The 24,942-nt window shown below is 41.7% G+C and overlaps 1 protein-coding gene across 1 annotated transcript in view; it reads left to right on the top strand.

The window, feature by feature from the left end:
• The first annotated feature begins 6,368 nt into the window (after nt 1-6,368).
• LOC139417988 (semaphorin-4G-like) overlaps nt 6,369-24,942 on the top strand; it is a 35,383-nt gene continuing 16,809 nt past the window's right edge. The window contains exons 1-2 of the mRNA XM_071167042.1: nt 6,369-6,498; nt 24,000-24,148. Of these exons, the coding sequence (XP_071023143.1) occupies nt 6,369-6,498; nt 24,000-24,148 (279 nt within the window). The remainder of the gene's footprint in view (nt 6,499-23,999; nt 24,149-24,942) is intronic.

Genomic DNA, 24,942 nt, shown 5'->3' with positions numbered 1-24,942 from the left:
AAGCTCTGTTAGGATGAGAGCTCGTCTCTGACCAGCTCTGATAGGATGAGAGCTCATCTCTGATAAGCTGACGGGTGGGAAACTTTTGAGAAATGATCATAATCAGACACTCCCTGTGATCTGTGTTATTCTATTTGTATGTTCTGCACCTGTGTGCTGCCGCTGCGTTCCAGAGGTACAGAGGTAGCTAGCTATGGCAACGCAACATGTTGTCATGGCAACTTTGGGGAGCATTGCGATGTTTTCGGAGACACTACAGGCGTTTACAGTGAGAATCTACAGGCCCCTTTCAGGCGTGTGTGTGTGTTTGTGTGTGTGTGTGTGTGTGTGTGTGTGTGTGTGTGTGTGTGTGTGTGTGTGTGTGTGTGTGTGTGTGTGTGTGTGTGTGTGTGTGTGTGTGTGTGTGTGTTTAATGGAATGAGAGTGTGAATGTTTCCACCAAAAAGATAGAGAGAACATTAAGGCAGAGACTGAGGGTATTTATAAGAGTGTACGCTCATGTGTGTATTTTCGTGCACCTGTTTGTGAGAGAGTTTATAGTAGTGTGTGTGATGGTAAGAGAGACAGATTTAGGGAACTGAGGGGAAGCTGGAGGTACTATGTCATGCTGCAACATTGATGAAACTGAAGGGAAGCTAGAGACATGCACTATGTCATGCTGCAACAGAGAGGAAACTGAAAGGAGGCTAGAGATACTATGTCATGCTGCAACAGAGGGGAAACTGAAGGGAAGCTAGAGACATGCACTGTGTCATGCTGCAACAGAGGGGAAACTGAAGGGAAGCTATAGACATGCACTATGTCATGCTGCAACAGAGAGGGAACTGAAGGGAAGCTAGACATACTATGTCATGCTGCAACAGAGAGGAAACTGAAGGGAGGCTAGAGATACTATGTCATGCTGCAACAGAGAGGAAACTGAAGGGAGGCTAGAGATACTATGTCATGCTGCAACAGAGAGGAAACTGAAGGGAGGCTAGAGATACTATGTCATGCTGCAACAGAGAGGAAACTGAAGGGAAGCTAGAGATACTATGTCATGATACAACAGAGACGAAACTGAAAGGAAGCTAGAGATACTATGTCATGCTGCAACAGAGAGGAAACTGAAGGGAAGCTAGAGATACTATGTCATGCTGCAACAGAGAGGAAACTGAAGGGAGGCTAGAGATACTATGTCATGCTGCAACAGAGAGGAAACTGAAGGGAAGCTAGAGATACTATGTCATGATACAACAGAGACAAAACTGAAAGGAAGCTAGAGATACTATGTCATGATACAACAGAGACGAAACTGAAAGGAAGCTAGAGATACTATGTCATGATACAACAGAGACGAAACTGAAAGGAAGCTAGAGATACTATGTCATGCTGAAACAGAGAGGAAACTGAAGGGAAGCTAGAGATACTATGTCATGCTGCAACAGAGAGGAAACTGAAGGGAGGCTAGAGATACTATGTCATGCTGCAACAGAGAGGACACTGAAGGGAAGCTAGAGACACTATGTCATGCTGCAATCATCAAACTCCTTTTCTGTCTTTCCTCTCTTCTCTCATAAAATTGATCAGTTACCTAGCTCCCCTTCTACTATAGTGGGCAGCAGGATCATTATATTACTCTCTCTCTCTCAATTCAATTCAATTCAATTCAAGGGGCTTCATTGGCATGGGAAACATGTGTTATCATTGCCAAAGCAAGTGAGGTAGATAATATACAAAAGTGAAATAAATAAATAAAAAAATACATTACAATAAAGACATTTCAATAAAGACATTACAAATGTCATATTATGTATATATAATGCATACATACGGTGTTGTAACAATGTACACAAGGGATAATAAAGAAGCATAAATATGGGTTGTATTTACAATGGTGTTTGTTCTTCACTGGTTGCCCTTTTCTTGTGGCAACAGGTCACAAATCTTGCTGCTGTGATGGCACACTGTGGAATTTCACCCAGTAGATATGGGAGTTTATCAAAATTGGATGTGTTTTCGAATTCTTTGTGGATCTGTGTAATCTGAGGGAAATATGTCTCTCTAATATGGTCATTCATTGGGCAGGAGGTTAGAAAGTGCAGCTCAGTTTCCACCTCATTTTGTGGGCAGTGAGCACAGAGCCTGTCTTCTCTTGAGAGCCATGTCTGCCTACGGCGGCCTTTCTCAATAGCAAGGCTATGCTCACTGAGTCTGTACAGTCAAAGCTTTCCTTAAGTTTGGGTCAGTCACAGTGGTCAGGTATTCTGCCACCATGTACTCTCTGTTTAGGGCCAAGTAGCATTCTAGTTTGCTCTGTTTTTTTGTTAATTCTTTCCAATGTGTCAAGTAATTATCTAGTATTCTCATGATTTGGTTGGGTCTAATTGTGCTACTGGGTCTAATTGTGTTGCTGTCCTGGGGCTCTGTGGGGTTTGTTTGAGTTTGTGAACAGATATATCTATCTATATCTCTCTCCCTCTCTCTATCTATCTATATATCTCTCTCTCCCTCTCTATCTACATCTCTCTCTCTATCTATATCTCCATCTCTCTCTCTATCTCTCCCTCTCTCTCTCTATATATATATATACATCTCTCTTTCTCTGTCTATATCCCTCTCTCCCTCTCTCTCTCTCTCTGTATATATACATCTCTCCTTCTCTCCCTCTCTCTCCCTCTCTCCCTCTCTCTCCCTCTATCTATATTTCTCCCTCTCTCTATCTATCTATATCTCTCCCTCTCTCTCTCTCTATATATATATATATCTATATATCTCTCTATATATATCTATATCTCTCCCTCTCTATATATATATCTCTATCTCTCTCTATCTCTATCTCTCCCTCTCTCCCTCTATCTATATCTCACCCTATCTCTATATATATATATCTATATCCCTCCCTCTCTCTCTCTATATATATATATATATCTCCCTCTCTCTCTCTATCTATATCTCTCCCTCTCTCTATATATATCTGTATCTTTCTCCCTCTCCCGATCTATATCTCTCCCTCTCTCTATCTTTATCTCTCCCTCTCTCTCTATATGATCTATATCTCACCCTCTCTATCTATATATCTATATCTCTCCCTCTCTCTATATCTCTCCCTCTCTCTATATATCTATATCTCTCCCTCTCTCTATATATCTATATCTCTCCCTCTCTCTATATATCTATATCTCTCCCTCTCTCTATATATCTATATCTCTCCCTCTCTCTATATATCTATATCTCTCCCTCTCTCTATATATCTATATCTCTCCCTCTCTCTATATATCTATATCTCTCCCTCTCTCTATATATCTATATCTCTCCCTCTCTCTATATATCTATATCTCTCCCTCTCTCTATATATCTATATCTCTCCCTCTCTCTATATATCTATATCTCTCCCTCTCTCTATATCTCTCCCTCTCTCTATATATATATATCTCTCCCTCTCTCTATATATCTATATCTCTCCCTCTATCTATACCTCTCCCTCTCTCTATATATATCTATATCTCTCCCTCTCTATATATATCAATATCTCTCTCCCTCTCTCTCCCTCTATCTATTTATCTCCCTCTCTCTTTATATGTCTATATCTCTCCCTCTCTCTATATATATCTATATCTCTCTCTATATATCTATATCTCTCCCTATCTATATCTCTCTCCCTCCCGCTATCTATATCTCTCCCCCTCTCTCTATGTATCTCTATCTCTCCCTATATATATATATATATATCTCCCTCTCTCTCTCTCTCTCTCTCTCCCTCTATCTATATATCTATCTCTCTCTCTCTCCCTCTATCTTTATCTCTCCCTCTCTATATATATATCTTTATCTCTCCCTCTCTCTATATATATCTTTATCTCTCCCTCTCTCTATATATATCGTTATCTCTCCCTCTCTATATATAGCTACATCTCTCCCTCTCTCTATATATCTACATCTCTCACTCTCTCTATATATCTACATCTCTTCCTCTCTCCCTCTATCTATATCTATCCCTCTCTCTTTATATCTATATCTCTACCTCTCTCCCTCTATCTATATCTCTCCCTCTCGCCCTCTATCTATATCTCTCGCCCTCTATCTATATATCCACCTCTCTCTCTATCTATATCTCTCCCTTTCTCTCTCTGTATATATATCCCTCTCTCTCTATCTATATCTCTCCCCCTCTCTCTCTCTCTCTATCTATCTCTCTCTCTCTCTCTCTCCCAGCGACATGTTTTTTACCCTTCTCTCTAAGTTCTTTCTCTCCACACAACGGACAACAGACTCTCTCTCATTCGTCTGCAGCCTGTAGTAACCCTCCTAGCTAGATGTCGTTCCTCCATCTCTTCAACCGAAAGGTAATGTTATTCTCTCCTTTTCTCTGGGGATTTATCTTCCCTTACTGCCTTAACTTTCACATTATTTTCATACTTTTGAATTTTCATTACATTCCATCACTATCTTATCTCAAAGTCTTTACTTGGTTTATTATACATATTACACAGTAGTTGGTTGATTAATACACATGCTATTTGTGCAGTTAGGATGTTACAGTAATGATTGCTGTGGTTATTTTATTAATTATTGCTGTGGTTATGATGATAATGTTTGCTGTGGTTATGATGATAATGATTGCTGTGGTTATGATGATAATGATTGCTGTGGTTATGATGATAATGATTGCTGTGGTTATGATGATAATGATTGCTGTGGTTATGATGATAATGATTGCTGTGGTTATGATAATAATGATTGCTGTGGTTATGATGTTAATGATTGCTGTAGTTATGATGATAATGATTGCTGTGGTTATGATGATAATGATTGCTGTGGTTATGATGATAATGATTACTGTGGTTATGATGATAATGATTGCTGTGGTTATGATGATAATGATTGCTGTGGTTATGATGATAATGATTGCTGTGGTTATGATGATAATGATTGCTGTGGTTATGATAATAATGATTGCTGTGGTTATGATGTTAATGATTGCTGTAGTTATGATGATAATGATTGCTGTGGTTATGATGTTAATGATTGCTGTAGTTATGATGATAATGATTGCTGTGGTTATGATGTTAATGATTGCTGTGGTTTTGATGTTAATGATTGCTGTGGTTATGATGATAATGTTTGCTGTGGTTATGATGATAATGATTGCTGTGGTTATGATGATAATGATTGCTGTGGTTATGATGATAATGATTGCTGTGGTTATGATGATAATGATTGCTGTAGTTATGATGATAATGATTGCTGTGGTTATGATGATAATGTTTGCTGTGGTTATGATGATAATGATTGCTGTGGTTATGATGATAATGATTGCTGTGGTTATGATGATAATGATTGCTGTGGTTTTGATGTTAATGATTGCTGTGGTTGTAATGTTACCGTAATAATTAATGTGGTTGTGATGTTAATGATTGCTGTGGTTGTAATGTTACCGTAATAATTAATGTGGTTGTGATGTTAATGATTGCTGTGGTTGTAATGTTACCGTAATAATTCATGTGCTTGTGGTGTTAACTGTGGTTGTGATGTTACCGTAATGATTCATGTGCTTGTGATGTTACCATAATGATTAATGTGCTTGTGATGTTACCGTAATGATTAATGTGGTTGTGATGTTACTGTAATGATTAATGTGCTTGTGATGTTACCGTAATGATTAATGTGGTTGTGATGTTTCAGTAATGATTGCTTTGGTTGTGATGTTACTGTAATGATTAATGTGCTTGTGATCTAAATGATTGCTTTGGTTGTGATGTTAATGATTGCTGTGGTTGTGATGTTACTGTAATGATTAATGTGCTTGTGATCTAAATGATTGCTGTGGTTGTGATGTTACCGTAATGATTAATGTGGTTGTGATGTCTCAGTAATGATTGCTTTGGTTATGATGTTAATGATTGCTGAATGCATAAATGAAGAGTTTGGAGTTTGACAACAGTTCCTGGCAGCAATACGTAGATTGGACATGTGTAGATGACACTGGATAAAGTCTGACATGTTTTCTCTCTAGATGGAACCTGCAGCAAGTAGATGAACCAGCCGGTTCAGCCAACAGCCCAGAGGGAGAGAGAATCCAGTGCTTGTTTGCGTCGGTGTGCTGTATATGTGTATATGTGTGTGTGTCTGCCGAGAGAAGAGAGGACTGCCTTCCAGTGTGTGTGTGTCGAAGTGACAATGTTTCTTTGCTTGAGCGGGAGAGTGAGTGTGCGAGTTTCTTGCTCTGAATAGTAGGAGAACGGCAGCTCACTAGTGTGTGTTCATGTGAATGGATGCATGAGCGGATGCGAAGGAGAGTGTGTTTTTCCACAGTGTGTGTGTGTGTGTCCTCCTCTCTGAGTAGTAGTCGGAGGGCTACTCTCTCCCCCTGGCGGGTGTGTGTGTAGATGGCAGTGTGTGTGTGTTTTGCCCTGTCCTCCCTTCTCCTGCTCCTGAGCTGTGGTGTAGCGGGAGGATACCCCTTCAGAGCCCCCATAGACCTGGATGTCACCCCCAGGATCACTATGACTACCAGCGGTAAGCACACGCGCACACACACACACACACACACACACACACACACACACACACACACACTAGATATGTAGAGGGTGTCATGACGTTGGCCTGTTGGGGGAGGTTTATGACCCCCATAAATACCTTTCCCCTTTTCTCTCTCTCTACTTTATAGAGTTGACTCTTGTAAAGCCTTTGTAACATAGAGAGTCTGGTAACATCGAAAGGTGGGAAACGGAACCATATTTCGGTAATCCAACCAGTTGAAAATATGCGTTGGCACTTAATGAATATGATCTCAGATCAGTTGCTGTCTGAGACATTACCACTAATGACAGGATGACATAAACTGTATCTTGGAAAGTTTACACATTCTAGTTATCAGATTCACATGGAATTGTTGTGCAATTTAAATGTTTAAATATGAAACTATTTGTGAAAAGATTAAATGTAATTTTAGCTTCTTAAATGAGAGAACGGTTTGTCATAGAGAAACTCTGCTCACTCAGAGACCCCGCCCAAGTGAACAGACTTTGGTTGTAAACTATGAAACACGCCCTTCTTTCACCACTATATAAACCAGTTGACGAAAATTCAACTTTCTGTTCCGAGGACGTGAGGACGACGGTCCTACGTTAAAAGGGCTCAAATAATAACCTAACGAAATTAGCATCGTGTTCAATGTGAAGAGACACGCAGAAAGGATTAATTTCAACTATACCAGCCAGAATATAGCACGAGCTTAAAAGTATGGCAACTTGGTATGAACTTTGAACTCTTATTCACTCCAGAAGTGATACCTCCTAACCGTTGAGTTAGAAGCAGCCGCTGTAAATTTGAGCGAGGAAAGGACGGACGACGTATCCCATCTAAGACACACAATGATACTACAATGTATCCAGTTTACCACCAGAGACATTCTTCAGAGGACAAGAGATCCCTGCTGGGCAACCCGGCCTTCCATCCACGACCAACCTATTGAAGCGCAGCTCAGAGTAAATATTCCTTGCAATTTCCTTTTCCAAATGGGTGGTCATTTAGAATGCACACACAGTCTTCCCGCTCTTTCAGTCTTCCCGCTCTTTCATTCAAAACCCAACCCCCTTTCTTTGTGTAACCAGCCGTCATATCTCTTCCGTCCGCTAGGGACGTTTTCCTTTATGACATCATTTCTAATCAATGTATCTCCCATTCTGTGTAGATGTAATTCTGTGTGATTATTTGGGTATTTAGTAAATAAATAATTAAACCCAATTTTGTATTGCTGATTCAAATAGTTAGCCAGGGTTCGTGAAGATAACCAAGAATTTACAACTTTCAGATGAGACTGAATAAAGTGACGATTAAATATTGACTGCTACTGATGTAAAAGACTACTAGGTCTTTAAGAGTTTAGTCGGAAGATAACAGCTCTATAAACACTCTTTCGTGGTGCCCCAACTTTCTAGTTAATTACATTTACATGATTAGCGTAATCAGGTAATATTAATTACAGAGAAAGGGTTTTATAGAATAGCATGTCATATCACTTAAGCCGGCATAGCCAAAGACACGACAAGGCCAGGAGAAAAGTATTGCTTTGGAAACCCTCTCCTCCCCATCCCTCTCCCTATTTCTCTCTCTCTCTCTCTTTCTGTCTCTCTGACTCGATAATCTGCTGTGCAAACGACTAACTCTGGGAGGTCATAATGTTTGAGCTTAAAACAGAGCAGGAGAGAGGGAGACAGAGAAAAAGGACAGTTGTACTCTCACACCTCAGTGTGTGTGTGTGTGTGGGGGGGGGGGGGGGGGGGGGGGGGCTCTCTCTCTCTTTGGAATGTCCCAGAGTGAATACAAATCTGCCTGTGGTTTTATGCAGTCACATCTGGAAGAGCCTATTTGGTCAATGGTTCTCCTCTTCTCCCCCCTTCTCTCCTCTTCTCCCCCCTTCTCTCCTCTTCTCCTCCCTTCTCTCCTCTTCTCCTCCCTTCTCTCCTCTTCTCCCCCCTTCTCTCCTCTTCTCCTCCCTTCTCTCCTCTTCTCCTCCCTTCTCTCCTCTTCTCCCCCCTTCTCTCCTCTTCTCCTCCCTTCTCTCCTCTTCTCCTCCCTTCTCTCCTCTTCTCCTCCCTTCTCTCCTCTTCTCCTCCCTTCTCTCCTCTTCTCCTCCCTTCTCTCCTCTTCTCCCCCTTCTCTCCTCTTCCCCTCCCTTCTCTCCTCTTCTCCTCCCTTCTCTCCTCTTCTCCCCCCTTCTCTCCTCTTCTCCTCCTCTTCTCCTCCCTTCTCTCCTCTTCTCCCCCCTTCTCTCCTCTTCTCCTCCCTTCTCTCCTCTTCTCCCCCCTTCTCTCCTCTTCTCCCCCTTCTCTCCTCCCTTCTCTCCTCTTCTCCTCCCTTCTCTCCTCTTCTCCTCCCTTCTCTCCTCTTCTCCTCCCTTCTCTCCTCTTCTCCCCCTTCTCTCCTCTTCTCCTCCCTTCTCTCCTCTTCTCCCCCCTTCTCTCCTCTTCTCCCCCCTTCTCTCCTCCCTTCTCTCCTCTTCTCCTCCCTTCTCTCCTCTTCTCCTCCCTTCTCTCCTCTTCTCCTCCCTTCTCTCCTCTTCTCCTCCCTTCTCTACTCCTCTTCTCTTATCTCACTCATTCTAAATCAACAATTTATCTCTCCTCCTTCTTTCCATGTTCTTTTCCATGTCCTTTCTCATGTCCTTTCTCATGTCTTTTCTCATTCCTCTCCTTTTCCTCCATTACTTGCTTGCCGCACCAATCCCTCCTCCCTATTACACTTGGCTCCCTCTCTCTTTCTTCCTTCAAGTCTTTATTCTCTCCTCCTTCTCTTTCTTAAGTCTGTATTTTTGTCCTGCCATCACTGTGGCTTTTATCTGCACACTTTGACTAATCTCTTTCATCTAACCGTTACCATGGCAACACTCCAAGCCCACCACAGGGTGGTTAAAATACACACCTAACCTGAAAGGTAGACACAGCGAAATTATGTTGCCACGAGCAGCACTGCAGATATTGAGATGAGTGAGATGCAAGACTTTGCTCTCACACAGTCACACACAGTATCTGCACATGTGCACGGGTTCCCTTCACTTTGTTCACAGCGTGGAAGCCAGGGCACCAAAACGGGGGAGAAGTTGAGCCTCGCGCTTCAACCCTCTTAGTTGTAGCGGAAATTGACCCACTATGCTGTTTACTATCTGGATCTACATCATAGCCTATCGCTGAGTCTGATTGATGCTTTGGGAGATGGTGACTTCCACTGTAAACATTACGTAGTTTGAAAGATCCTGTGTGGCTCAGTTGGTAGAACATGGTGCTTGCAATGCCAGTGTTGTGGGTTCAACCCCCACGGGTGGCCAGTAAGGAAATACCTCACTACTGATAAATGAATAAAATGTCACATGAAAGATACACAGAAAGAAAAGTTAAGAGAGGGGAAGTAGACATTAACGTGTGTGAAGTTTTAGTTACGTTCCTGGATCTCCAAAATGAAGACGTTGTACTGTGACACAAAACTCTTTTTAATGACTTTTGGCAAGTCGGTTAGGACATCTACTTTGTGCATGACGCAAGCAATTTTTCCAACAATTGTTTACAGACAGATAATTTCACTTAAAATTCACTGTATCACAATTCCAGTGGGTCAGAAGTTTACATACACTAAGTTGACTGTGCCATTAAACAGCTTAGAAAATTCCAGAAAATTATGTAATGCCTTTAGAAGCTTCTGGTAGGCTAATTGATATAATTTGAGTCAATAGGAGGTATACCTGTGGATGTATTTCAAAGCCAACCTCAAACTCAGTGACTGTTTGCTTGAAATCATGGGAAAATCAAAAGAAATCAGCCAATACCTCATAAAAAAATTGTAGACCTCCACAAGTCTCGTTCATCCTTGGGAGCAATTTCCAAATGCCTGAAGGTACCACGTTCATCTGTACAAACAATAGTACGCAAACATAAACACCATGGGACCATGCAGCCATCATACCGCTCAGGAAGGAGACACGTTCTGTCTTCACAAGGACCTTGTGAAGATGCTGGAGGAAACAGGTGCAAAAGCATCTATATCCAGAGTAAAACGAGTCCTATATCGACATAACCTGAAAGGCCGCTCAGCAAGGAAGAAGCCACTGCTCCAAAACCGCCATAAAAAAGCCAGACTAAGGTTTGCAATTGCAAATTGCAATGGGGACAAAGATCGTACTTTTTGGAGAAGTGTCCTCTGGTCTGATGAAACAAAAATATAACTGTTTGGCTGTAATGACCATTGTTATGTTTGGAGGAAAAAGGGGGAGGCTTGCAAGCCGAAGAACACCATCCTAACCATGAAGCACAGGGGTGGCAGGTGGGGGTGCTTTGCTGCAGGAGGGACTGGTGCACTTCACAAAATAGATGGCATCACGAGTGAGGAAATTATGTGGATATATTGAAGCAACATCTCAAGACATCAGTCAGGAAGTTAAAGCTTGGTCGCAAATGGGTCTTCCAAATGGACAAAGATCCCAAGCATACTTCCTAAGTTGTGGCAAAATGGCTTAAGGACAACAAAGTCAAGCTATTGGAGTGGCCATCACAAAGCCCTGACTTCAATCCTATCAGAAATTTGTGGGCAGAACTGAAAAAGCGTGGGCGAGCAAGGAAGCCTACAAACCTGACTCAGTTACACCAGCTCTATCAGGAGGAATGGGCCAAAATTCATCCAACTTATTGTGGGAAGCTTGTGGAAGGCTACCCGAAACGTTTGACCCAAGTTAAACAATTTAAAGGCAATGCAACCAAATACTAATTGAGGGTATGTAAACTTCTAACCAGCTGGGAATGTGATGAAAGAAACAAAGGCTGAAATAAATCATTCTCTCTACTAATTATTCTGACATTTCACATTCTTAAAATAAAGTAGTGATCCTAACTGACCTAAGACAGGGCATTTTTACTAGGATTAAATGTCAGGAATTGTGAAAAACTGAGTTTAAATGTATTTGGCTAAGGTGTATGTAAACTTCTGACTTCAACTGTTTCTGAAAACTGTGTTCTGAATTTCTGACCTGATCAGCTGAGGCCCCTTCAAAATATTTACTCAGTAAATAAAGTACACAGGATCTCTCCCTCTCTCATAAACACAAACACACTGTAATTAAAGGTGACAAACAGAATCACTCATTAATGAGTTGAATAGCAGAGACGGTATGTGAGAATCCAGTATGTGTATTCCCAGTCAAGTTTAGCCGTAGCTGGTCAAACTAAGGTCCATGAATAATTCTCACCATGTACTGTCAGACTTTCAGGTCAACCCTAATGGGATTAAACCCCAGCCTGAGGCGGAGTTGAACCCTGACCGTTAGTATCCCCTGACCCCCAGTGACCTCTGGATCCTTTCTCTCCCTCTACCACGCTTGGATTGTATGTGTGAGGGAGAAAGGAAGGGTGATGTTGTCGTTCCTCTTAGGTGTGTTTACGTTCATGTGTTCGCCTATTTGTGTGTTGGGTGTGTCGTAGTGAGATACAATGCTGGGATTACAGGCTTTGTCTCTGCAACACACTCATTGTCTCTGCAACACACTCATTGTCTCTGCAACACACTCATTGTCTCTGCAACACACTCATTGTCTCTGCAACACACTCATTGTCTCTGCTCCCAATGACAGGCACATTGTGTATACTGTGTGTGGGTGTGTGAGTGTGGGTTGTGCGTGGATGCACATGCATCAGTGTGTGTGAATGGCCTTGTCTTTCACAGTTGTGCTTGCAGAGGACATCTCACATGATTCCAGGGGAGAGAATAGAAAAGGCTGGTTATACAATCACCCAGAAGGAATGTAATATGGCCGCTGTCCTTTGTGTCTGATTATAGTTTTTCTCAGTCGCTTTGGTGCATTTTTCACATCATCTCTAACATGTGCAAAATAATAAGTGCATTTCTCAGAACAATTTGTACAAACTGCAATATACAATAGACATGTTTCTAAAGCTAGTCAGTCACTAAAAATCCTTAGTACATATCTCAAAAGTAAATATTCATGCCAATGATCATGTCAGTTTCATCAGAATGAGTCAATGAGTCATTGAGTCATTGTTCACGAACAAGGTTGTCAACATGTTTAGGCATGTTGTCAATGTAACTGTGTACTTTGACAGTATTACCTGATGTAAACTTAGGCTACAGTTTGGATGACAGTTACTGTATTGAAAATGCACAAGGCTGCACTTCTATGGCATATATCAATTTCAACAGTACTATTTACATATTACTGTATGTGGGTTATTGATTGAAAGAGACTGGACAACCCAAGGGGCACAAAGGAGAAAAAACTAAATTAGAAAGAAACACAGGAAACCACCCCTAAGGCACAACTTTGCCCGCAGCACTGTTGTGCTGTCTCTACACATCCAGACGTTCCTGTCTGTCGGCCCACATATTCTCATCCACATCACACCGGATATTTTCCCTTCCAATGCAATGTGGAAAGAATCTTTTGGAATGCCTTATCCATCCTCTGCAGGCGTCTACTCTGATGTCCTCACATGCTGCATCCATTGCAGCCAGCACGGTCATCTGTGTGTGTGGCTGACGATCGTACACCTTCCACCTCCATGCTGAAAGTAACTTCTCAATTGGGTTAAGGAATGGTGAATAAGGTGGGAGGAATTCTATGAGCATCCTCGGGTGGGTCACAAACCATTGCCTTATGATGTTTGATCGATGGAAACTCACATTATCACAAAAGACCACATACTTTGGCAAATCCTCTCTAAAAATACCCCGCTCATCATCAGGGATGAGAGCTCTGTAGAGAGTCTCTAAAACGTTGAGTAGATGCTGGGTGTTGTATGGCCCTATAAGGGGGATATGGGTAGGGGACCATGCTCCGAAATAGCAGCACACATGGTGATATTTCCTCCCCGTTGGCCTGGCAAATCCACAGTAGCTCTGTGACCGATGATATTCCGACCCCGCCTTCTGCATTTGGTCAGGTTGAAGCCAGCCTCATCCACGTATACAAAGTTGTGAGAGGGTTCGCTTGATTCCAACTCCATTATACTCTATATCCCAGAACACACAGTTGAATTTGTTTTGGTAAGGAAGAGTGACATAAAATGTACATATATTGCATGATCCTTCCACAGCAATGGAAATGTGTGCAGTTTATGCTTACTGTACAATGTATCACTATAAAATGTTGCTGTAAAGTAGTTACATAGATATATGTTTTACCTGTAGATACTGGTACCGTAGCTCCTTAACGCTGTCCTCATTCCTTTGGAATGGTACACGGTACAGCTGTTTCATACTCATCTGGTTTCTATGCAGCACCCTGTCGATGGTTGAGATGCTAACCGTATGGATGTTTTCAAAGACATCGTTGTCTTCTATAATGGTCCTTTTGTATTTCCCTGAGTCTCATGGCATTGTTTGCTAGGACCATGGTACAAATAGCCTCCTTCTGTTGAGGTGTGAAAAGGCGTCCTCTGCCACCGGTTTGAGGTAATCTTGCAGTACTATGTGGGGAAAAATGCAGTGAACTAAGACTTTACATTCCTTCATGAGTGAGGGTCAATTTCACCTGCACGATTCATCAATTCACGTGTTTGTACAAAAGGTCTAATAGAAATGTGTGTAGAACTATGCTTGACAGTTTATAACAAATAGTTCAACAATTTTGCATGTAATGGCTTATGCAAGGAACTAATGCCTAGATGTTTTGAGGGGTAAGACTATTCAACAGAGAACCATCTACCATATTTTTATCAACATGACATGAGCAATTGATAATGTGGAAAAAAGCTGACACTTGTACATTATCAATTGCAATTTGTTCAAAGGAATAAGAAATGGCTTTAATGATGTGTACAAGTGACTAGATGATTTGGAATTTGTACAAGTAGTACCAAGAATTGCACTTTTGATCTAAGAAATGCACCAAAGCGAAAAACTGTAATCCCAATGGGAAGTCAAAACCATGAAGAAAGATGGGATTTCAAACCTAGTATAAGAAATGAAACACAAATGTACCAGTTAGGCTGGACATTCACATGAGCAATACAAACACAGTTAGGCTGGACATTCACATTAGCAACACAAACACAGTTAGGCTGGACATTCACATGAGCAACACAAACACAGTTAGGCTGGACATTCACATGAGCAACACAAGCACAGTTAGGCTGGACATTCAAATGAGCAACACAAACACAGTTAGGCTGGACATTCACATGAGCAACACAAACACAGTTAGGCTGGACATTCACATGAGCAATACAAACACAGTTAGGCTGGACATTCACATGAGCAATACAAACACAGTTAGGCTGGACATTCACATGATTAACACAAACACAGTTAGGCTGGACATTCACATGAGCAACACAAACACAGTTAGGCTGGACATTCACACGAGCAACACACGGCCTAACTTCACCCATTCTCTACCAAGTTATCCAGCAACCTAGTTTAATACATATAAAGCATGTAAGGGTGGTTTCCCAGACAGACTTAGTCTATTTCTAAACTAACACACAGTAGAGGTTGTCCCTTGGAGGTGCTTCTTAGTCCAGAGAAATCAGCCCATAGAGAAGCACCTGTTTTCCAGGGAAATCAGCCCATAGAGAAGCACTTGTTAGTCCAGGGAAATCAGCCCATAGAAAATCAATTGTCAGTCCAGGGAAATCAGCCCATAGAGAAGCACTTGTTAGTCCAGGGAAATCAGCCCATAGAGAAGCACTTGTTAGTCCAGGGAAATCAGCCCATAGAGAAGCACTTGTTAGTCCAGGGAAATCAGCCCATAGAGAAGCACTTGTTAGTCCAGGGAAATCAGCCCATAGAGAAGCACTTGTTAGTCCAGGGAAATCAGCCCATAGAGAAGCAATTGTCAGTCCAGGGAAATCAGCCCATAAAGAAAGGAGCTACACAGTACACTCATTGTAAAATATTTTTTATTAAAAAGGTGCTATCTAGAACCTAAAAGGGTTCTTTGGTTGTCCCCATAGGAGAACCCTTTGAAGAGCCCTTTTTTGTTCCAGGAATAACCCTTTCCACAGAGGATCCTACAAGGAACCAAAAAGGGTTCTCCTACAGAGACAACTGAAGAACCCTTTGGAACCCTTTTTAATGATTTGTGAAATGTGTGACCAGTCAGCCATGGCCTTAGATAAGTGTCTTCTTAATAACAGCTAAGATGCTACTAGCTACTAGTACCTTCACAGAGCTCAGATAAGTCTATTCTTAATTAAGGATCAGGCCCTGGTTGTGGAGCCAGAGAAAGCAGCAGTCAGACTAAGTGTGGGATGGAAGACTTGAATGTGGTCTCTTTGAAGTCAGTCTTTACCACTATTGAAGATCTTTTTTTTTTAAATCAGTAAGAACTCAAGTTTATTACTTAGCAATACATCAAATAAACAACACATCTATAAACATATATTATATAGAGTAGGAGGAACACTGTGGTGAAGTGTGTGTGTATCAATTATTTGTTTAGTTTTATTAATTAACCTTTATTTAACTAGGCAAGTCAGTACATATTCTTATTTACAATGACGCCTACCCTGGCCAAACCGGGACGACGCTGGGCAAATTGTGGGCCGCCCTGTGGGACCAATCACGGCCGGATGTGATGCAGCCTGGATTGGAATCAGGTACTGCAGTGTGTTAGACCACTGCGCCAGTCGGGGACCCAATGTGTATTCTATGTTGACTTTGACATGTTGTGGCTTTCGACTGCCTTGTTTGCTGTTCATACACATATTTAATTAGGGATTATATATACAGTATATATATATATATATATATATATATATATATATATAGCAATCAAAGAAAATATTTCAAAAATCTCTCAAATGAATACTATGCAACCATTCAAACAACTGCATTAGCTCGGATTTACAATATAAAATAATATAAATATAAAGACTGGTATTTCAGTTAAGGTAGCATCCTCTCCTTTAGCTGTTGTCTAAAGTCACGGTAGATTTCTGCTAGAATATCATCCAAAATCTGTATACCTGGACTTTGATTTAGCTTTTCCAGTATTAGGAGCCATATTGTAAGTTAAAAATGAAGAAAACACTTAGTTTTCATAACTCACAGACATGCGTAACGCGCTTGTAACGTCCGTCGTCCTCGTCTGAGGAGGAGTAGGAGAGATCGGACCAATATGCAGCGCGGTACGTATCCATGTTAATTTATTCAACAGAACACTAAACAAAATAACAACGGAGAATGAAACGAAACAGTTCTGAAAGGTGACATACACTAAACAGAAAACATTCACCCACAAAGCACAGGTGGGAAAAGGCTACCTAAGTATGATTCTCAATCAGAGACAACGAACGACACCTGCCTCTGATTGAGAACCATACCAGGCCAAACACATAAACACAACCTAGGAAAACGAACATGGACTGCCCACCCCAACTCATGCCCTGACCATACTAACACAAAGACAAAATATAGGAACTAAGGTCAGAACGTGACGGCGCTTTGACATGGTCATGCATAAATGTCCAAACGCCACACGACTCATCGGGAGCTAGCTGGTTAGCTGAAAGATTTGTCTTCATACAAAGGGTTTCCACCTACTCACTTAAAGCACGGTTTCAAAACGAATGGTGGTCATTGGATAAAGATACAGTCAATCAAGTGAACACTGCCCGTGTCATCGGCGCACAATGATGTCATGCCTTCCTGGCTAAAATTGACTTTCCAGTGGATATAATGAATGCAGAATGATATAGCAAAGGCTGGCTACTTTTTAGAGTGTCTGAGGAATACATACAAATGTAATTTTTTTATATACGAAAACAAAAAAATTCACCCCTTTTTTCTCCCCAATTTCGTAGTATCCAATTGGTAGTAGTTACAGTCTTGTCTCATCACTGCAACTCCCGTACAGACTCGGGAGAGGCAAAGGTCGAGAGCCACGCATCCTCCGAAACACAACCCAACCAAGCCGCACTGCTTCTTGACACAATGCACATCCAACCCGGAAGCCAGCCGCACCAATGTGTCGGATGGAACACCGTACACCTGGCAACCGTGTCAGCGTGCACTGCGCCCGGCGCGCCACAGGAGTGAGACAAGGATATCCCCGCCGGCCAAACCCTCCCTAACCCGGACGATTTTCACAGATTTCTTTCTTTGCAAGATGAACGAGTGGAAATACAAAATTGATCGTGCATGCTATATGGACCTTTTAAGGATATGAAAATGATTTTATCAAACAAAACTTCACTACATGTTATCTCTGGGACCCTTTGGATGACAAATCAGAGCAAGATTTCAGAATGTAAGTAAATGATTTACCTTCAGATGTGAATGTCTCAAACCTGTCGTGGTGATAAAAGTGTTTTGTGGTTGTGCACTATCCTCAAACATGAGCATGGTATGTTTTCGCTGTAATAGCTACTGTAAATTGGACAGTGCAGTTACATTAACAAGAATGTAAGCTTTTTGCCCATATAAGACACTTGTATGTACCACATATTTTGTTGTTGTTGTTTAAAACAACGTTTTAGTCACATTATGCATATTGAGCAACAACTGTCCCGTGGACGGGACACCGATCCATAAGAAGTTTTAACAACAACTAAGAAGCTACTAGCTACTAGTACCTTCACAGAGGTGGAGGAATCAGACATTTCTTGTCCACGATTCTTCTCCAGGAATCAAGACTCGTATTTGTAAAGCGTCTCGGAATAGGAATATTGATCTTGGATCAGATCCTCCTGTCCATGATGTAAAAGGCAAAACTAATCCTAGATCAAATCAAATCCAAATTGTGAACAATAGGTGTAGACCATCAGTGAAATGCTTACCTACGGGCTCTTACCAACAATGCAGAGAGAAAGAAATTGAAAGAATAGAAAAATAATAACATGAGGAATAAATACACAATGAGTAACGATTACTTGGCTATATACAAGGGGTACCAGTATCGAGTCGATAGGTAATTGAGGTAGATATCTACATATAGGTAGGGATAAAGTGACTAGACAACAAGGATAGATAATAAACAGTAGCAGCTGCGAATGTGAAGAGTCAAAAGAGCTAGTGCAAAAATGTTCAATCCAGATCGTCTGGGTAGCTACTGGTTAACGATTTAACTATCTATTTAGCAGTCTTATGGCTTGGGGGTAGAAGCTGTTCAGGGTCCTGTTGGTTCCAGACTTGGTGCATCGGTAGCGCTTGCCGTGCCGTAGCAGAGAACAGTCTATGTCTTAGGTGGCTGGCTTTTACATTTTTTAGGGCCTTTGTCTGACACAGCCTGGTATCACAGCCTGGTATCACAGCCTGGTATCACAGCCTGCTATCACAGCCTGCTATCACAGCCTGGTATCACAGCCTGGTATCACAGCCTGGTATCACAGCCTGGTATCACAGCCTAGTATCAGCACTTCTCTGAGACACTTGATACATACGTCCCCAGATCTTGTTCTGTTTCAATGTGACTTTGTTTTATGGGAGTGGGGGCCGGGGCAGGCTGTGTGTAGTCCCTTCAGACAGACGGCTTGACTCCCACAATGTACCAATATTCTAACATACACGTCTGTACTTAGACGTCAGTTTGGCATAAAGGAGAGGGCACTGCCTTATCCACTGGCTGCCCTAGCGTAAACATCCCCCGGACACAAAACAGTAGCTAGCTAGATGGAGATCACTGAGGTTATTTTTAATGAGTCCATTTCACAAGTGACTAGTTTGCTTCAACTGCCTTCACTAAAACCACTGCAAAGGTCTTGCCTGCTAACTTTGGTTTAGAATCATGACCTTCTGTCATGTCTGCCTACAGGCTATGGTAAGAGTTTTTCATGAGCACAATTCCTGCCTGCATTTTCATCTCCACATAGTCACACTGGTGATTTGTTGGGAGAGTTGTCTGTCTGAAGAGGACCTTCACTGATTTTTTTCTCCCCTTTTCAAAGTTACCAAGACAGTCCATCATGATTCCCAGACCCTAGTCACTTCTGTAGCCTACACCCTCAGAAAAAAAGTGCTATCTAGAACCTAAAAGGGTTCTTTGGCTGTCCCCATAGGAGACCCCTTCGAATAGCCCCTATTAGTTCCAGGTAGAACCCTTTGGGTTTCATCTAGAACCCTTTCCACATAGGATTCTAACTGGAACTAAAAAGAGTTCTACCTGGAACCAAAAAGGTTTCTACTGAGGAAAAAAAAAGAATGTATTGTAGTGTACACTGATCACAATCCAGATGAATGTCTGAGGCACCCACATAATCTTCAGTGGAGTTGACTGAGTATTGAGGTTGAATTAGAAGTATAACAGGAAGGATTTTCATCTCATTGTATTATACATAGCCTTGGCGCCGAGATGGCTGCCACACTGGCCAGCTTGAATGGAAATGATTTCTGGCAGCCTGTCCTTTGTTCAATGGGTATTTATCCTCCTACAAATGTCAAAATATTTTTTTCATCTTTCTATCTCTAAAATACTAAAGACATGTACGTAAAGTACATTTTGGGCACATTTCTCAAAGGAAATGTTATTTAGAATAAAAAATGTACAACATTTCAACAATTCCCTCTGGGCAAGTTTGGAGAATCTAAGGATCACCGCACATAAATTGAAGAAAATGAGTTGGCAAAAGTCTAACTTTAGGGAAATGGCATTTGAAGACAAGTACACTGAATTTAGACTACCACACACCAAACACCAAACCCTATTTAGACTTGATCACCATCATCTCTTCAAAGTAAGTTATACAGCTCTGGAAAACATTAAAACCACTGCAAAGTATCCATTTCTCTGGTTTTACTATAAGTATGTGTTTGGGTAAAATTACAATTTCGGTTTTATTCTATAAACTCCTGACAACATTTCTCCCAAATTCCAAATAAAAATATTGTCATTTAGAGCATTTATTTGCAGAAAATGACAACTGGTCAAAATAACAAAAGTGTTGTGCGAGACACTGTGGCTTGTAGGCCTCTCCAGGTCTTGCACCCACTGATAAATTTGGTGGAGGATCAGTGATGATCTTGGGGTGCTTCAGTAAGGCAGGAATCAGACAGATTTGTCTTTGTGAAGGACGCATGAATCAAGCCACGTACAAGGTTGTCCTGGAAGACAATGTTCCCCAACTCTGAGGATTGGTTTTTCCAGCAGGACAATGCTCCATGCCACACAGCCAGGTCAATCAAGGTGTGGATGGAGGACCTAGGGGCGAAAGAAACACACACCTATTTAGGCAAGGTGCTGGCTAGCGGAGTAGAACACAAAAAATAATAAAGGAGAGCTGTACACTCTAGGAGCTCAGATGCAATAATATTTATGTCCAACGTTTCCACAGACAAGCTGTCTTCATCAGGGTGTAATGACAAACACTGCGAGATGACTCATCTCACCAGATCAAGACCCTGTCATGGCCAGCCCAATCTCCAGACCTGAACCCCATTGAAAACCTCTGGAATGTGATCAAGAGGAAGATGGATGGTCACAAGCCTGGTCACAAGCCTTGAATTTTTGTGCCAGGAGTGACATAAAGTCACCCAACATCAATGTGAAAGACTGGTGGAGAGCATTCCAAGACGCATGAAAGCTGTGATTGAAAATCAGGGTTATTCCACCAAATATTGATTTCTGACCTCGTTTAAAAATGAATATGAACTTATTTTCTTCGCATTATTCGAGGTCTGACAATGCATCTTTTTTATTATTTTGACCAGTTGCATTTTCTGCAAATAAATGCTCTAAATTACAATATTTTTATTTTGAATTTGGGAGAAACGTTGTCAGTAGTTTATAGAATAAAACAGAAATGTTCATTTTACCCAAACACATACCTATAAATAGTCAAACCAGAGAAACGGATCATTTTGCAGTGGTTTCTTCATTTCTTCCAGAGCTGTATAGTCCAGATTGTTACATTCTCTATGAAACAGGCTTTGAACTTATGGATGTACTCTACCAGTCAAAGATTTTAGAACACCTACTCATTTCAGGGTTTTTCTTTATTTTTACTGTTTTCCACATTGTAGAATAATAGCGGAGACATCAAAACTAGGAAATAACATGTATGGAATCATGTAGTAACCCAAAAAAGTGTTATAACAAATCTAAAAGGCTAATTACATTGCTGTTGCCCTCGGACACTCGTTCTGTATGTGGGTGTGTCTGTTGTACTGTACCTGTGATGGTTGAGTCATTGTTGCACTCGTCTTGTACAGCTGGCTTTCTGCAGTTTAGCTCTACACTAGGTTAGCAATAGAGGCCAGCACTAGGCTGTAAGTACAGTGCCTTGCGAAAGTATTCGGCCCCCTTGAACTTTGCGACCTTTTGCCACATTTCAGGCTTCAAACATAAAGATATAAAACTGTATTTTTTTGTGAAGAATCAACAACAAGTGGGACACAATCATGAAGTAGAACGACATTTATTGGATATTTCAAACTTTTTTAACAAATCAAAAACTGAAAAATTGGGCGTGCAAAATTATTCAGCCCCCTTAAGTTAATACTTTGTAACGCCACCTTTTGCTGCGATTACAGCTGTAAGTCGCTTGGGATATGTCTCTATCAGTTTTGCACATCGAGAGACTGAAATGTTTTCCCATTCCTACTTGCAAAACAGCTCGAGCTCAGTGAGGTTGGATGGAGAGCATTTGTGAACAGCAGTTTTCAGTTCTTTCCACAGATTCTCGATTGGATTCAGGTCTGGACTTTGACTTGGCCATTCTAACACCTGGATATGTTTATTTTGAACCATTCCATTGTAGATTTTGCTTTATGTTTTGGATCATTGTCTTGTTGGAAGACAAATCTCCGTCCCAGTCTCAGGTCTTTTGCAGACTCCATCAGGTTTTCTTCCAGAATGGTCCTCTATTTGGCTCCATCCATCTTCCCATCAATTTGAACCATCTTCCCTGTCCCTGCTGAAAAAAAGCAGGCCCAAACCATGATGCTGCCACCACCATGTTTGACAGTGGGGATGGTGTGTTCAGCTGTGTTGCTTTTACGCCAAACATAACGTTTTGCATTGTTGCCAAAAAGTTCAATTTTGGTTTCATCTGACCAGAGCACCTTCTTCCACATGTTTGGTGTGTCTCCCAGGTGGCTTGTGGCAAACTTTAAACGACACTTTTTATGGATATCTTTAAGAAATGGCTTTCTTCTTGCCACTCTTCCATAAAGGCCAGATTTGTGCAATATACGACTGATTGTTGTCCTATGGACAGAGTCTCCCACCTCAGCTGTAGATCTCTGCAGTTCATCCAGAGTGATCATGGGCCTCTTGGCTGCATCTCTGATCAGTCTTCTCCTTGTATGAGCTGAAAGTTTAGAGGGACGGCCAGGTCTTGGTAGATTTGCAGTGGTCTGATACTCATTCCATTTCAATATTATCGCTTGCACAGTGCTCCTTGGGATGTTTAAAGCTTGGGAAATCTTTTTGTATCCAAATCCGGCTTTAAACTTCTTCACAACAGTATCTCGGACCTGCCTGGTGTGTTCCTTGTTCTTCATGATGCTCTCTGCGCTTTTAACGGACCTCTGAGACTATCACAGTGCAGGTGCATTTTATACGGAGACTTGATTACACACAGGTGGATTGTATTTATCATCATTAGTCATTTAGGTCAACATTGGATCATTCAGAGATCCTCACTGAACTTCTGGAGAGAGTTTGCTGCACTGAAAGTAAAGGGGCTGAATAATTTTGCACGCCCAATTTTTCAGTTTTTGATTTGTTAAAAAAGTTTGAAATATCCAATCATTGTCGTTCCACTTCATGATTCTGTCCCACTTGTTGTTGATTCTTCACAAAAAAATACAGTTTTATATCTTTATGTTTGAAGCCTGAAATGTGGCAAAAGGTCGCAAAGTTCAAGGGGGCCGAATACTTTCGCAAGGCACTGTACATGTAGTGTAAAGTTCACATACACACTAGTGCCCCCCTCTGTGTTTGGTCATTACTATCTCACAGCCTCTCAACTGGAGAACTAATTAGAGCAGATACTAGGCTGCTGAGTCAGGTTCACACACACACAGAGAGAGAGAGAGAGTAGCAGTGTCAATGGGGTCAGGGTGTACATGTTAGAGGTCACTTTAATAAATTGTTCTTTCCTCCATCTCTCTCTCTCTCTCTCTCTCTCTCTCTCTCTCTGTCTCTCTCTCTTACACACACCTTCACACACACTCTCCCTTCCTCTCCTCTCCCCTTCTATCTCCCTTTCCTCTCCTCTTCTCTCTCTCACACTCTCTCACCTTCAATCGCTCTCTCTCTCACACCTTCACACACACACACACTCTCACACCTTCACACACACTCTCTCACATCTTCACACACACACACTCTCTCACACCTTCACACACACACACTCTCTCACACCTTCACACACACACACTCTCTCACACCTTCACACACACACTCTCTCTCCCTCTCTCCCATTCTCCCATTCTCTCATCTTCTCTCCCTCTCCCATTCTGTCTCTCTCCTTCTCTCTCCCTCTCCTCTCACCTTCTCTCTCTCTCTCTCTCACACCCTCTCTCACCCTCCCTCTCTTCTCCCCTTCTCTCATCCCTCTATCTCCCCCCAGGTCTGTTGGGCTGTAGGCGTTTCCAGTCCTCAGTAGTGAACTACAGTACTCTGCTACTAGAGGAGGACATGGGTCTTCTCTACGTGGGGGCCCGAGGGGCCGTGTTCGCTCTCAACGCCACAGACATCTCAGACAGCACAGCTCGCACTGTAAGAGAGAGAGAGAGTGTGATATCAGGGAGCTTACAGTAGATCATTTAGGATCCTACCCCTCCCAGGTCTTTTACACTGAACACCTCTATTGCTAGGTTAACAAACCCACCTTGTACCATCTAGGGCTGGCACGATTACCGGATCATCGTTTAACCTACCAGTATGGATGAAGACCGTCATGAAAATGAAATAACCGTCATGACCTTTATATTTTTGGTGGATCTTACAGCTAGTTGACTGTCGGGTTCATTTCAGCGGTGACATGGACTCTTTACAATGTGCTGAGACTATGTTGCTCCTTGCTGAAACAGGCAAGGTGTTGTAGCAAACGAGTCAAATGTTTGCCTAGGCTCCTTCACTGGAGCCGCAGCAAATGCAGTCAGGAGCGGAGGATAATTCTTCAAATAAATTCAAATCTAATTTTATTTGGCACATGCTTCATAAACAACAGATGTAACAGTGAAATTAGTAACAATAACTTGGTTATATACAAGGGCTACCAGTACTGGGTAATGATAACTTGGTTATATACAAGGGCTACCAGTACTGGGTAATGATAACTTGGTTATATACAAGGGCTACCAGTACTGGGTAATGATAACTTGGTTATATACAAGGGCTACCAGTACTGGGTAATGATAACTTGGTTATATACAAGGGCTACCAGTACTGGGTAATGATAACTTGGTTATATACAAGGGCTACCAGTACTAGGTAATAATAACTTGGTTATATACAAGGGCTACCAGTACTGGGTAATGATAACTTGGTTATATACAAGGGCTACCAGT

Source organism: Oncorhynchus clarkii, chromosome 1, assembly GCF_045791955.1.
Source record: "Oncorhynchus clarkii lewisi isolate Uvic-CL-2024 chromosome 1, UVic_Ocla_1.0, whole genome shotgun sequence".
In the NCBI taxonomy this organism is placed as follows: Eukaryota; Metazoa; Chordata; class Actinopteri; order Salmoniformes; family Salmonidae; genus Oncorhynchus; species Oncorhynchus clarkii.
This window is presented reverse-complemented; position numbering and strand designations above follow the sequence as displayed.